The following is a 15,994-nucleotide window of genomic DNA, read 5'->3' as shown; positions in this document are numbered from 1 at the left end:
ATGTCCATGATATACTGATTTCCTCGTGCATTATATGCAGTACTTTTACTGCAATTATAATAAACATTTTGTAATCATCAGATTAAAAAGGACATTCATTGTTTAGTTGCCTAACTAACTGTGTATTATGCATTTTGTCTGCGTGAATGATAGACGAATTATAGGACACATCTAATATGGCGGACGCGCTATCGCAAATATGCATCAACCAAGGCGGGGTCTATGTAAATGATGTCAAAGCTCGTTCATGTGTAGTGCTCGCGGCATCACGTGACATAACTGCGAGCTGTTTGGCTAAAGCTGTTGCAGTTCGCCGAAGAAAAGATCGGCTTTACAGACTGTCATGCTCCCCAGATTTCTGCTCCTTCTGACGGTGGACGCGCTCTGCGTGAAAGTGACAGCGGGGAAAAAACTGGAATATGTAACCGTGGTGAGTATGTACGGTCGGTGCTGGTTGCGCGACCCGCGCCAACTAGACTCGTTCGGCGAAGCAGATTCCAAAACTCATGACAAGACTCGTGTAATTACTACAATACAGTCTACCTGAGCCCCCAGACATGAAATCTGAGGAAGTGTGTATGTTTGGGAGGTGGGGGTGAACAAATTGTGACAATTTAAATATAACGTGAACACAAAATGCTTATTTATGACCAATGTCCAATTTTAGCCTGGGAATGTGGATTACGTACGCACAAGGAGAGACATTTTTGACACGAAATAACTTTCTGGGCTTTTGTTATCCCTTTGAGTCTTTCCGACGTCTGGGTGGTATACAAATGGAGCGCAACTAAGCTTGTAACTTCAATGTTCAATGTCCTGAAGCAACATGGCTTGCTATCAAGTATACTGTATTTAAATGCTTCTCGCTGGAACCAAGTTGCGCGATTTTATTAACATGGCTTCTTGTCAACTAAGTGTGTTTAAATGACTTTTGCCAGTATGACAGTAATGATTATTTGCAATGCCACAATTTTTTTTTGTAGCCAATCGCCCTCAATCACACTAAATTTGTCCCTTAAGTAGCCTCAGAACAGTATAGTAACAACCTTATCGATTCTACAGAAGATGCGCATGATTTGGTTACCTAACCTCCCAAAACAAAACTACAGTTAATTCATGCCACAAATAAGTATTTCATGATCATGCTGTACCTATTTTTATATATCTGTGACACTTAGCGTTTCTGAATCATATTCTTTTCCATCTGTAGGAAACCATGGTAATGTTTTCCTTAGTTTCAGACATGAAACAAACAACAACAAAACAAAACATAAAAAATGTACATTTTCCTATGTGTGGAAACTTACGGCAACAAAACAAAAAAAAAAATCTCCTCATGTTATGTCTGTGGCTCTATCCTATCTGAATACAGTACATTTGAATGGTCATTTAGGCAATTCACTGTACAGCATTTGAATTTCCAGCAATATATATTGATAGTTCCTTCACCACGGTGTCCAGTGACCACGCTCTCTACACGTCATTGTCGTATGACTGCAAACAACTTTACATGTGACAATTTTACACTTTATACATGTTAGAATGAGTGTGTGCTTAGCTGATTAATTCACTCTCCGGTGTACTTAAGTGGCTTACTGGGGAACAGGTGTGTCCAGGTTATTTTTACAGATAAATTACAATGCTTTACAGCTACTGTCGTTCAACTCTGCTGCTGCTCTTCATATCTGTGCAGGTTATTTAACCCTTCATAGCTTTTGTAATTACACTTGATGATATGCTGCCAGTGCATCGGTAGGTTGTAATAACTAAAGAGACACAGAATCTGTCAGGGATGTGACAATTGAAATCGTTTTGGACCCAGTCATAATTTAGCATTTTAACACCATGGCATCAAACATCTGACATGTCACAGTGTTACTGTACAATGTACAACTAAAGGTCTTTGCATTGATGTTTTTCCCCCAACTCTAAACAAAAGTTGTTTTGTTTGCCATTGGTCCGGCTAATGATTGAACTGATTGAGAAGTCACATGTTTTTATTGAGTTTATACTGGAGAACATAGAGAAGGTCAAAGACCAAATAAGCACAGCAGTACACACTATTTGGGTTTGTTTTTGATGGTGGAGTCAGCAATGTGTGATTGGTATTTGCAAGGAATACACTGATACCGATATTATCTTTACAGTACTGCTAATCGTAAAAATGCACGATACCACTTCAACAGCTTGACACTAGGGATAGACCGATATGCTTTTTTCAGGGCCGATACCGATTTAATGTAGTCAAGGCGGCTGATAATTATTTGTAGAAAAAAGGGATAAAATGGTGTCAAATTTAGGAAAAATAAAAACTCCAACACTTAGTTTAAATGCCTTTAAGCCCATGTTTATTAAACAACTTTAGTGATTTACAAGATGTTTTTGTTTTAAGTCTCACCAAAAAGTGCAGGGAGCTCCCAGGGCTCAGCTGCATGTCTAACAAATATCTCCTGACAGTAAATAGTTTTCTAAAAATCCACTATAACTGAAATGTTTATCTTTCACACATCTTTGTTTTAAAGTTCAAAAACATAAAAGTGAATCCTCAACACAGCTACTAGCCAGAAAAATAAGCATGTTTCCAAGATCGGACTTTCACATGCAGTACTTTGCCGTCAATTTTTGCACCATGTACAGCACTTGGAGCAGTTGGTTGTTTTGAAGTGCTCTATAAATAAAGTTGAGTTTAGCTTTTCATTACGTGGCTCACACACAAACACGCACACATTGGCACTCACTCACTTCTTACTTTTACCACCATTTCCCGATATTATCAGCAACTTCTCTCAGGAGCCAACATCATTCACAAAGCAAATTAACTTTTGTGACATTGGGGGAGTGGTTAGCTTGAGGCGCAAGGCAGCTTACTGTGGCGAGCAGAATTGCCCCTTGCGTTTATATGACACAGAAGGTCTCATAGTAATGTTACAAGTGAGTTATAGTAGACTGACATTTACAAAAATTTCGGCGAAGTCTATTGCATTACCTTGAACTACTAACTCGCCGACTCCCGTCGTGTATGTGCCTGGCTCGTCCAGGAGACACATAGAGAGAGCGAGCAGGGAGCACACACGCAGCTTTATGCTGATTGGCTGTTACGCACGTCACTGGGAAGCAATCAGATGGTGCTTTGGGCGGCCCAATCTGCCTGTGCAGGCGGGGCCAGTCAAGCACGAATAAAGCAATTTTTAATTTATCGGCCTTAAAATAAAAAAAAAAAAAGGCTGATGCCGATAATTGCCAAAATGCCAAATATCGGCCCCGATAATCGTCCCGGCCGATAAATCGGTCTATCCCTACCGATTACATAACATTCGGTGCCGGAGACATGCCAATCCTGTGGAGATACTGTTAGGTAAACACAGACGAACAGTTTAAGGACAATGTTCCTCATTGTACAATTGCAAGGAATTTGGGGTTTTCATCATCTACAGTCCATAATATCATGAACAAGATTTGCAAATCATTATATTCTGTTTTATTTATGTTTAACACAGTGTCACAACTTCATTGGAATTGGGTTTGTAGAATGTATTCTTTAGAGAAAAACAAAACAAAACATCATTCCTGTCTGCTGAGTCGAGCTGTATGGTGCTGACTGTGTCTTAGTGTCTGTAACTTGAAACTAACGTGTCTAGAATTCGCTGAAATGTATATTGACAAGCCACAATGAGTTGTGGGACAATGTTCTTTTAACGATTGTGGGTTTTTTTCTATCACAAGAGGAAACAACAATTTTGCCTGTGCCATCTGTAGAAAGACAAAGAACACCGAAACCAATTGCTGAATAAAGAGCAGGCCCAGTTATGTTCTTCACTAAATCCAACACAGGGTGCGTTGAACCTGTACTGGGTGCAAAGGCAACGCAGGACTGCAAAGAATCCTGGAGTGAAATGTTCTGCCCAATGTCAGAAAGCTTGGTTGCAGATCCGGAACATGGATCTGCCAACAGAATTACGACACAAATCAGTATTTACTAAAACAAGAATGGCCAAGAGCAAAACATGAGCCTAATCTGAAGAGTACTGATAGAAATACTATTGGACATATGTGAAAGAAAGCCTGAGTAAGGTTAGAGCACTTTGCTTACGATTATCCATCCCGTAGGGACCAAAAAGGCCTTGAATCGAGAAAAAGTCACATTGATTGTTAAGAAACGACATTTGTGTTGACTTACAGTATTGTTGTTAAATTGTTGAACGTGTAAAAAAGGTTTAAACAAAGCGTGGAAACTATCTGTGGGTGATTGGTAGGGGGTGGACTGGACAAAATAGGAGCGACCAAGATAAGCGTTTTGGAATCCAATCATGGGGGAACAGTTGAGTCTGACACACGTGGCTTCTCTGTCATGCAGTTGTTTCGACATGGGGACAGATCACCAGTCAAAGCCTATCCCACTGACCCATACCAAGAGAGCGCCTGGCCTCAAGGCTTTGGACAGCTATCACAGGTACCGGACCGTACGTAGATATAACATGACATTAACATTTGTTTTCCCTCTACTGTATACATAATGATTCCCTTTGTGACGTCTCTTTGGTCAACCCTAAAACTGGTACATCCGAATTTTAAGAGACTCAAGAAGCTGAAACGACTCGTTGTTGCTTTTATGGGTGCATTTTGGAGGCTTCCATCGGGAATGTGATCAATTGCTCCTTTTAGGTTAGGTACATATCTTGTTACGTTATCAAAATATTTGAGAATGCAAATCAAATGAAGTTGACCTGAGTCGTGTGACACGCGTGCTCTCCTTGTAATGAGTCGTGCTGCATGGTTTTGTTTGTTCTCAGGAAGGGATGCGGCAGCACCTGGAGCTGGGCCAGTTTCTGAGGAAGCGTTATAACGGCTTTCTTAATGAAAGCTATCTCCGACATGAGGTAAATGTTTGGACCTTTTCATCGTGTATGTAAACAATAGGCACCATTTTTTTTTTTTTTCTGATTCTGGGTCGATCACGTGACTTTCAACTGTTCTGGTGAAAAAGATCAAGTTGAAAAAAATCTATGTACTAAAAAGAATCCTTAGCTTCAAAGATACTGCCAAATAGAACAAACCCACAATTTCAGCACAAGTTGTCACGCCCTCAAATCGTGACGAGACTGTTGGATTGACATATCAGCCAGACTACACCAGTGAAGTAAGGAGGCAATTTTGTAATTTCCTGGCTCAGTTGTCACGTTCTGTTGTCACATAGTATCTGAAAACCATGACCAATTTCCACCAAAATCCATAAGCACATTCCTACTGTTGTCCACTTCAATCTGTGAAAATATCAAAGTGGTCTGCGCAATATTTTAGAATTTATTGACATTAAATGTGAACGTCCACAGGAAAAAACATTATCACCTGCACAAAATCCCAAATATTGGGCTGTGAATATGAATTTTGGAATCGCGGTGCAAGGTGGCCCGTTCGACCGCGTCCGTTTCGGATGCGCAGCTGCGTGACAAGCCCCGGTGGTCAGCTTGGCGAAATTTCAAAGTTGGACTTTGAAAAAAAAATCCAACACTTGAAGATTGCTGCATGCAGCCCCTCCTTCTGGGCGGTGGCGGCGGCGGTGACTCAAGACGGGCCGGGCCCTTCCCACAGATCTCCACAGCTGCGGCGCTAGTCGCCCTTCGCGGGGTCGGTGAAAAATAATACAAAAAATAGAAAAAATAAATATGCTGTTTAAAAACAACCCTTTGAGTAATTCATAGTAAAGTTCACAAACAGTAAAAAGTTCATGAAATGAAAGAACAGAGAAGTTCATGCGATTTGTCCCAAAATAATTGTTATGATGATAATTCTTTCGTCTTTAAAATCACAACTTCGGAGGACATTTCCACCTTATAAAGCACCAGCTCCGAGCTATAGAATAGGCCTTTTACAAAAACGCATGTAAAGATTATATAAAGAATTAGGTTATTTTTCCTCCAAATGGCGTCCCGATAGCTTGGAATGTACGTAAGCCGGAAACTCGTACGGGGGGAAATACGTCGTGAGCTGCCGTGCATAGTAGGGCTGCTCGATTATGAAAAAAAAAAATATATATATATATATGTAATGTATATATGTATATATATATATGTATATGTATGTATATATCTATATGTATGTATATATATATATATGTATATATATGTATACATACCTCACGATTATTTTGGTAATAATTGAAATCACGATTATTCAAACAATACTTTATAATATATTTTATATATTTATATTTATTTTATATTTTAAAATACAAAAGGTGCGAATGTATAAATTCAAGTATGATTTCCTTGTGTAAACAAGTTGGATATAATTGCGTATCAATAATCGTTTTTTACAATTATGCCAATTTTGTAATTGTGGGAGTGTAACAATCGTAAGTGTAAGTGAATTTCGATTAATTTCACAGAAAATGACATCATTTTGTCTTCTGTCGACTGAAGTGACATCACAACTGCTCGCAATGACCAATCACGGCTCAGATTCAGAAAACAGGTCAGCTGTGATTGGTTGTTGTGAGCAGTTGTGATGTCATTATCAGTCGACAGAAGACAAAATGGCCGCCCCCAGAAATGGCTAAAAACGATTCCTTTTTGCTGCTTAACTTATATTCCACAAACGCAAAATTAATCAGAATGTCATGTTTCAACTAGTGGGCCTGCTGGGAACATGTTCTTAATATTTCTTGTTTTAAGTGCCCCAATTCAGCCAGTTTTAGATGCCTCCTTCCTCCAACACAACCTGACTCAAATGACCAGCTCACCAGCAAGTTCCGAGAAACCTGATAATGATCCTAAATGAATGAAACATGCCGGATAGGGGCTCTCGAGGAACGGACTTGGGCTCCCTGCACTAGACAATAGTGTACTATCCACTTCTGCGTTACAAGAATCAGGAAACTCTAAACTCAGTGAACCAGTGTAGCCGCTCCGCCACTCCCTCAATGAATGTTAAAAAACGTCTCAATTTCTAAGTCGAACCTGCTTTGGAAACAGATTATCTGTTGAAATGCAAATTACAGCCCCTGGTCCACCCACCTAGCTATGAAGCAATTTACCTCAGTCAAAACCGACGCGTCAAACATGACAACTACACTAAAAAAAAAGGAAGGCTAAGCAAGCCGTTTACCGTCTTTTCTGCCTTGGTCAAATGAGAGAATGGTCTTCTCACCGGCGGTTCCATGCGAGGTTCCATGGATCGGACAGTGCCTCGGGCCATATTGTCGCAATAGTGTTTTTCCAATTTGTTGAATGGCAAAGAAATTTGAGAGGTGCTCAGGTATTAGGAGCATCTTGTTATTCCAGTCATGAAAGGTGCAGTCCAGCCTTCAACTGCAACTTCTTTGTCCTCAGATCTCAGTTCGCAGCACAGACTACGATCGCACCCTGATGAGTGCCGAGGCCAACCTTGCAGGTTACGTCACCCGCTTGCACTCCTTTTTGTTTGTCTAGTTCCCCTGAAGGTGCTTCAATCTAAATGGTGACTTAGAGGGTTTAGGACCTCGAATTGTAAACAGGCTTCCCTTGCAGGTCTGTACCCCCCCAATGGCGAGCAGGTTTTCTCACCAAACATAATGTGGCAGCCCATCCCTGTGCACACAGTTCCACAAAGTGAAGAGAAGGTATGCACATTTTTTATTCTTCTTCTTATTTAAATTCTTTTTCTCTTGTGATTTTCTCTCTTATCGATCAGAGACTCTTGTCATATTTTTCAGCTGCTGGCCTTTCCTCAGCGAGATTGTCCGCGCTTTGAGGAGCTCATGAACGAGACTGAACAAACGGAGGAATTCCGTAACATCACTGCTGCCAACCAGGTGCCCCTTCTCTCCTTTTCTGCAGCATGTACTATAATGACTTTTTAAGAGTAATTGAAATGGAGCAGCTTTACTTGGCAGGCGTGGGATGAATCACTCTTTTGTTTTTATTTTCTCCAGGACATTATGGCGCTGGTGCAGAATAAAACGGGACTGAAGACGATGAGTGTGGATTCTGTCTGGAGTGTGTACGACACCCTCTTCTGTGAGGTGAAGACTTGGATTTGTATACATACATATACATATATACACATATACATATATAAAAATATATATACATATATATAGAAAAAAAAGTGTGTATGGATGTGTTTTTTAGTCACGTCATAACAAGTCAGCTCCTGATTGGCTGACCCCTTCTGTGTGGGAAAGGCTCCACTTTCTGAAAGACTTCGGATTCCGGGTAAAAACTGTTCTTTTATTTTTTTCTGGATTTCAAACTGTTATTAATCCAAATATGCTCCAATCTTCCTAGGTTTTATTTGGTGTCTACAAACAGCAGGAGAAGAGCCGGCTGCAGGGAGGTGTGTGTTAAGACTTGTACACTTTAAAAAAAAAAAAAAGATTTGGAATATCTTGCTCGTATTTTTAAAATGTGAGAGTCTCACATGACGCAAAACAAAATGCAGTCTTACCGGCTCTACTTGTGTTATGCCCACTCAAGATTACCGACACAGCATATCACACAATAAACATGTGGCTTGTAACCATGCCAGAAGTCTGGGCTAATAGCCAGACTGCCCTTTAAGATGAATCCGATTGCCACAGGGCATCCAGAATGTCAGGAAATACAATAGTACCTTGACTTAAGAGTTATTGACACTGTAGTTGACATTTACTGCCAAGCTAAACATACAGCGAAGAGAATTAAAGCTCCTACTAACTTTGCCTTAGGGAATTTGGCAAGATTAATGCGTAACTAAACAGATTGCAAAACGCTGTAGACTGGCCAAAAAAATACAGATCTGGTGTTGCAAGGTTCGAAATATGTCGATTTTTCTTTGTAGAGCACTTTTCAATCTGACTTAATTTGAGGAACAACTTTCTAACTTTGTGGAGCTGTTTTTTTTGTTTTTGATATATTTTTGTAGTTTAATTATATTGAACTGAATAAGGGTTAATGAATAAACAGTAGGTTTTCTTTTTTTATATAATCAACAGCTTCTATTTCTTAAATCCATTTTTTGTATAGCAGCAAACTTTATTTTCTTTTCTAGAAGCAAAGCTAAATGGATTTTTAAAACATCTGGAATGTAATTTCATAAAATAACATTTATTTCAAAGAAAAAATCCATTATTTATTTACCTTACATAGAGCTACAAAAAAAATTAAGTACAAACAAACCTAACTATTTTCAGTTGAGCTTTTAATAATTTAAGCTTGTGTATTTTTTTTGTTTTGTTTTGGCACTCCAAAACACAACAAAATATAACTGAAAATATGTAAAACAAAAAGGTGTGGGGGGGAGGGGACCCAGCATCCAGAATACTTTTGTGTGGTTAAGATTGGCAGTGAGAACAACTAAGTGCTTCTGCTTTGAGCAGCTCATCTGGTTTCGTCTGTTGGAAATGATCTGCCCTGTTTTGGAGAAGAGTCTCAGTTTCAGGAGGTCCTCACATTGCTGACAAGAATACTCCAAAAGCAGATATTTGCATATTTGTCGTCTACAAAACAATTACAGTATTACAGTTGTGGCCGTCTCCTCCATTTTTATCTTTATTACAATGCCCCCGGCGGCCGAGGTGCGCACACCAGATGGAACCGCACAAATTAATCATGATAATACACTTTTTAATGTTTTACATTCTGGTTTATGTTAATGTTTTTAGAAACAATTCAAACACTGTAGAATGTTACTCTTATTAAAAACACATTACAAATATTATTTAGGGGTAGGCTGGATAGGATTAATGGCCTTTCCACTCATTTCAATGGGAAAAGATCATTGTGAAGGTGATCAAAGAACAAATTTGTAAGTCAAGGAACCACTGTACAAAGAAAAAAGATGACCAAGCTTGGCTAACTGAATAAATTGTGACATAAATTGTGTCGGCAAACGATTTGCTTCCTCAAGTTGTTCGGCAACAGCGACAGTTTCAGATTGCATCATAATTGACTACCGTTCCGTCTCATGTCACAATCGGGAGGCCGTGGCTCGGTCCGTCTCTGATTTGTCATGTATCCGACGTTTTGGTGATGAAGTGCTGTCTTTATTTGTAAAAATGAACATTGACTTCATTTAATGGCGGCTCACTTTTCTCTCCATCAGGGATCCTGTTGGGTGAAATAGTGAAGAATCTTTCCCGAGTGGCTTTATCTAAGGAAAGGCAACATCTGAAATTGATGATGCTCTCTGCGGTGAGATACAATAGCAGCAACATGTCGTTGGCGTCGGGCCAAAACCTCATAAGTCACATTTTGGTGAATTTCATATTTGTTCAAAAGTGTATAATATTGGTTAGTCAACGCGTGTGGGGGTGTTATTTTTTCGAATGTTTTGAAAATGGCTTTCTTTCTTTCACGATGCAATGCAAATGGTTGAACAAACTGGCCATTTTTGGGCTCTCGTGGAAAGCGACTAATTTGGCGGCGCGTGGTTTTGGCCCCACGCCAGCGCTATGCTAAATACCGCACTTTGAGCGTTGATTGCTGTATTTACATTGGCTGAAGTAATAACTTTGTGTGTATGTGTGTGTTGGACAGCATGACACTACTGTGACAGCTCTGCAGGTCAGCTTGAATGTCTTCAATGGCAGACAACCCCCATATGCCTCCTGTCACATGATTGAGCTATATTCAGATGACAGCGGGTACACATGCACGCACACACACTCACACGCACACGCATAAGGGAAGGAAGCACGCATACACACAACAGCTGGCTTTTGTGACTTTTTTGAAAAATATTTATTGAGCCATGACCATTGCCGAAAACAATTACCTCTGTTTTGTTTAGGTTTAGCTGAAGGGAATTTTGGTTCATCCAGTTGTAAATTTGCTCTAGACAGTGACACAATACGCCCCCAAAACCCCAAAACAATTCTAAAAAAGAAACTTTGATGCTAAAAAACAAAAAAATTGTATGACGATTGTGCTACATACTGGCAATGAGTCTGATAACATTGGTGACATCTACTGGCGATTGCTCGTCATTACAACGCTTCTCAAGGTTGAAACTATGTGATTAATTGCGTCAGAGCTTTGGGCATCAAATGTACACAAAAAACACATTTCTCGAGTTAACTCGATGTTGGGGGTGTACTAGTAGATTATAAAAAAAAACAATTTAAAACGATATAGGCATCAAAGGAGTTAAGGACGAAAAATTATAAAAGTGTTGAAATAATGAATACTAGATTTTTTTTTTCTTTCAACACATCAGCTCTTTTTGATAACTTCCAATCTAAGTATTGATATAAGTTTGTAATTTTTTGGTTGTTTTGTTTTCATACCCCTTTTGTTATTACAACCACCGCTTTTTTGAAGGGATAAACACAAACGAAGTAAAATTTTCCCCCAAAAAAGTTTCAAAGTGGAATAATTGATTAATTACACTGGGGCCTTTAGTAGGTCAATAATTCATAACATCACTGATTTTGATGGACTTATACTTTTGGAGTAATGGCAGTTTATTAAAAAAAAAACTCACACTCAAGCTCCCGGGGATGCAAGATTGACCTGCTCACAAAAATGTTAAAATATCTAACATTATTGTTGTTAATTTCATTTTCTTTTACATGACCACTTCCTATCTTTTCAACAACTTCAACAAAGGTTTTATTACTTTTGATGAATTACATCCTGGAATAGGTTAATAATTCATAACACACACACACAATAGGAACAAGTAGGAGGGCTATACATGAATGTGTGGTGAATTGATTTCCAAACTGCCTGTCAAAAACTCGCGCCGAATGAGTATTTCCGGATTCGAGTCACATCACACACACACACGTCTCACATCTATGTGTGACATAGGTATGTGGGAGATGATTAATCTCTTGATGATCAATAACCACTTATTCATGACATTGGTTAGCATACTAGCCAAAACATGCCAGCACAAACGGAAGTGAGATTATATATAAGAGAAGAAATATGTCAACTAGCGCTTAACATCGATGGTATAAAGTCTCACCGCATCGCATTTGCACACAGCAATAAAGTGTTTGAGTCTTGCAGCAGCATTTTGGACCAGCTGCAGACTTTTAATACTAGACATGGGAAGACCTGAGAGCAAAATGTTACAATAATTGAAACGCAAGGATTAACATTTCTGCATCCCTATTCGATAGAATTGGACGACTTTTAGCAATATTACAGAGATGGAAAAATGCAGTTCTAGTAATGTCCTTAATGCGCATTTGGAAAGACAGAGTGTATAACAAAATCAAAATGTAAAAACAAGAAATGGGGATACGTGTACACATTATCAAACTGCGACCACTACCCCCCCCCCCCTTTTTTTTTTCCTCCGTCATTCCAGGGAAGTACGCGTATGTGCCGCGCACACGGAAACGCAAGGGGCGATGTTTAGAGATCAATCCGCTCTAGGGACTGGTTATAAACGTTATGGGTTTCAGGGTCCTGAACTCCGCCTTCGCGCGGACGGAATGCCCAAACGCTGAGTAACTTAGGAGGATAAAGTTCTCGCCTTACTCTCTGCTTTGTGTCCTCCCAGGTCTCTGACAGTGTCCATGTTTTACCGGAATGACAGCAAGGTTGAGCCTTATACTCTTCAGTTGCCAGGCTGCTCCCTTGACTGCCCCCTGGAGGAGTTTGTGAGAATTACAAAGCTGTCTATATCTGAGGACAGACAGAAGGAGTGTCAGTTGCCGTCAAGTGGGAGCAATAAAGGTGAGCTTTGAACTCTACAACACAAAAATAACACCGTTGACTAATGCACTGGTGTCAAATATCAATACTTAGCCCCTCGGAAGGTTTGTTTCATTGTAGCTTCATTTGTTGTGTTCTGCAGAACCAAAACTGCTTTTCACAAGTTGACATTTTCTTAACAGGAATCAATGTGCTGCCGATATTTTGTTATACTTGGCTTTTGTATTTTTTTCAGAGCCTTGGCATCCTCGCTCTGTTGTGTCATTAAGGTCTTTCTTTTTCTTGCGACATTTCGTTTTGTTAGAAAATTATTCCGAGCGACCTGGCCAAATGCGACTGAACTGGACCGTCGTGAACGGATTACATTTGACGATTCACAGCAGCACACCCGCTGATTGACCCCTGCACACACACACACACACCAACTTTCTGCAACGTCAGAACTGTGACACTCGAGGGCCTTATCGGGAAAACACTTTGTGGCTCCACTCATGTAGTACTGTGCTTTTTTTTTTTTTCATTGAACCACAATCAAACCAACACAACAGAAACAAGGAGCTGATTTGCCTGGGCTCTGTATCTATAATAAAACAAAGAGAGGTGAGAAATTAAGAAGAGTGTGCAGACATTTGGGAAGCTCAACAATGATCAATTGCTCCATTCATCAACTGCACTCGAGCATTTCAGGGGCCAAGATTCTGGAGTATATCCCAGCTGACCTGGGGCAGTAGGCGGGGGGACACCCCGAATTGGTTGCCAGCCAAACGCAGGGCACACACAGACAAACATTCACACTCACAATCACACCTAGGGGCAATTTAGAGCAGTGTTATTCAAACTTTTTTGAGTCAAGGCACATTTTATTTCATTGAAAAAATCCCGCGGTACACCACCAGCTGAAATTGTGGGGAAAAAAAGCTTCTTCTAACAGTATAAGTGTTATATTGTTTATAGAAGCATTTTTTTAACGTTGAAGAATGACGTTATATTATAACGTCTTGAATAGGAATTAAATAAACACTAAGAAAAAAGTGTTTTATAATGTTTCATATTGATACTTACTCAGTGTGAAACATGAGCCTGTTTGGATAAACACCTCACTAATTCGCTTGTCTCGAAACAAAGACAATTAGCTACCTGATGCTGCTGCCACCTGCTGGTATGGAACAGTACTACAATGAAGTAAAGACAGGATTACGCCGCCAGGCGCTAGACCGCACAGGCACACAAATGAGATCATTTACCACAGCACACCTGACAAACATCTCGCGGCACACTGGGCACAGAGTTTGAAAAACACATATTTAGAGTGTTCAACTAACCTACCATGCGTGTTTTTGGAATGTGGGAGGAAACCGGAGTAACAGGAGAAAACCTACGCTGGCACGGGGAAAACATGCAAACTCCACACAGGAAGGCCGGGGCTGGATTCGAACCCGACGGCCTCTGTGGCGGACTTGCTAACCAGTCGACCGTCCAGATGACTTAATGTGTCCCCAAATGTATTTTTGATGCTGATTTCAAAACTTTTTTTTTTTTTTTTTTTTAGCATATCAGGTTTTTTTTTTTTTTTTTTTTTTTTTTTAAGTTTGCACAATAAGAATTTTATCATGTTGTAAATTATAGCAATGATGTTTCAGGAAAAAAAATAGTTACTCAGCATCATGACAACAGCATGTGAAAAAAAACTTCATCACTTGAGGGAATACTAGAAGTCATTTGTGGTGACATTTTGCTTGGACCTCTGCTGAAGAAATTGGTATTGGCCTTGCGACTTGTGGTCGCTGAGGCGCCGTAGTGCGTCTGCTTCAAAATGCACGGGAACCTACGTCTTTGTGTTTTATTGGCTCATCGGGAGATGGCACCGAATTTTACACAATCGTCCCTTTAAAAAAATGTAAAAAAAAAAAAAAAACATGATCAGATGTCAAAATGACATCTTTGATAGAATTCCAGTTTACTTAAATTGTATGATATACATAGTTGAACTGAAAAGGGAGACATGTTATTGTTAATTTCACATGTTGGGAAGGCTCCCCTCACCTGAGCCTCAGTGAGATACCACCTTTAAATAAGTCCATTTAGCTTAATGCTAACAAACATTGCAAAACTGCATGGATGGGCTAACGAATAGCATTGCTGCTTTTTTAAGCAATGGCCCTTGGCACACAAACAGTGCAGCAACACACGTAGGTCGACAATATTACAACACTGTCATATATTCTTTATCCGATTCTTTACTCTTTATCTGCAAATGACGACTAATACCAGAGTCGCTTACTGCAGTTGTGACTGTTCAAGTCGTCTACATGCTGGGGCGATGATTGCAGCAATAGCCCGACGCAAGGCACGGCACATGAAGTGATTCCCATCCCGACGAGGTGTTAATGGTCTTTTTGTCTCACCACCCCTCAGAGGTGATCATCACTCTGGCAGTGTTCGGTTGCCTGTTGCTGGTCCTCATCGTCGTCCTCTTCCTGTCCATCGTTCGCCACAAGGAGCCGTTGGGCAACCGGGGATATCGCCAGATCAGCCACGAGGGGGGCGAGGAGTCCTGACAGAAGTGCAAGCTCCTCCTTTGCAGATCAAGCAGCTCTTCATCACTGGACAGCAGCGAAGATGACGCTCACGATGAACTTTGACCTCTTTTCCGTAGCTTCGTCAACGCTGGTTTTTAACTCGCTCGCTGTTTTTATTCCCGCGAGGACGACGTTTGGGGCTAGAGAAGCTTTTACAAATATTTCACAATATTGTCATGATGACAAAAGAATGCGACATGGACAGATTTGTACCCTTTAACCCTTTTTGGTGTGTTTTTTCTGATTTGAATCCAGTCAATGGTTGATTCTATGGTTTTATTCTATTCTATTCTATTGTGAAAATGAAAGTCAAGAATGTTTACTTTTGAGGGGGTTTTTTTTGTTTTTTTTTTTACCTAGAGAGGTTACATTACTTACTTGCAAATGCGTTCATTGTTTGAATTTTGTGAATTGTTTTGCCGTCGGTCAAATCGGAGGCCAAATGACCTTTGGTTTGTCAGCATCTGTTTTAAACTGACTAACTTATGCAGCAACACTGGAGCATATTTCAATGACTTGATATTTGTTTGCAGTACGGCAGTTTTGTTTCATTTTAAATTCATGATCAAACTACATGATGAGCAATGAGGACCATTTGTCAGCGTTGAGCTGAGGTGTTTGGTTTCAAGGAGATTATTAAATGACTCTGTACTTTTTTTTTTTTGTTGCTGTTGCTGTCCATGTTTTCTTCGGTGCTCTTTTCAAATTTTGCTGGTACATTAAACCCCTCCCAAGATCATAGTGATGTTAATTGGCTTGGCTTATGTATCATTTATTGAAGTAAATTGT

General features: G+C 39.9%; 1 protein-coding gene across 1 annotated transcript; it reads left to right on the top strand.

Moving 5' to 3' along the window:
* The first annotated feature begins 254 nt into the window (after positions 1-254).
* Positions 255-15,946, top strand: acp2 (acid phosphatase 2, lysosomal). Its single transcript, XM_086036339.1, has 13 exons — positions 255-430; positions 4,355-4,450; positions 4,791-4,877; positions 7,329-7,389; positions 7,506-7,597; positions 7,691-7,789; positions 7,910-7,999; positions 8,109-8,192; positions 8,265-8,313; positions 10,060-10,148; positions 10,494-10,600; positions 12,472-12,647; positions 15,042-15,946. Exons 1-13 carry the CDS (start codon positions 344-346, stop codon positions 15,182-15,184), a joined length of 1,260 nt encoding a protein of 419 aa, XP_085892465.1. The 5' UTR covers positions 255-343; the 3' UTR covers positions 15,185-15,946.
* The last annotated feature ends 48 nt before the right edge of the window (positions 15,947-15,994 follow it).

This window comes from Filicampus tigris, chromosome 1, assembly GCF_054856515.1.
Source record: "Filicampus tigris isolate MCC_2025a chromosome 1, RoL_Ftig_1.0, whole genome shotgun sequence".
Lineage (NCBI taxonomy): Eukaryota > Metazoa > Chordata > Actinopteri > Syngnathiformes > Syngnathidae > Filicampus > Filicampus tigris.
The sequence above is the reverse complement of the archived record's forward strand: the minus strand, read 5'-3'. Positions and strand labels throughout refer to the sequence as shown.

Bases quoted from the DNA above. Each gene is read 5' to 3' on its own strand.
- acp2 (XM_086036339.1), top strand. From the start codon at position 344: ATGCTCCCCAGATTTCTGCTCCTTCTGACGGTGGACGCGCTCTGCGTG. The intron at 4,878-7,328 runs GTAAATGTTTGG...CTTTGTCCTCAG, and splicing joins AAAGCTATCTCCGACATGAG to ATCTCAGTTCGCAGCACAGA. The intron at 8,000-8,108 runs GTGAAGACTTGG...TGTGTTTTTTAG, and splicing joins ACGACACCCTCTTCTGTGAG to TCACGTCATAACAAGTCAGC.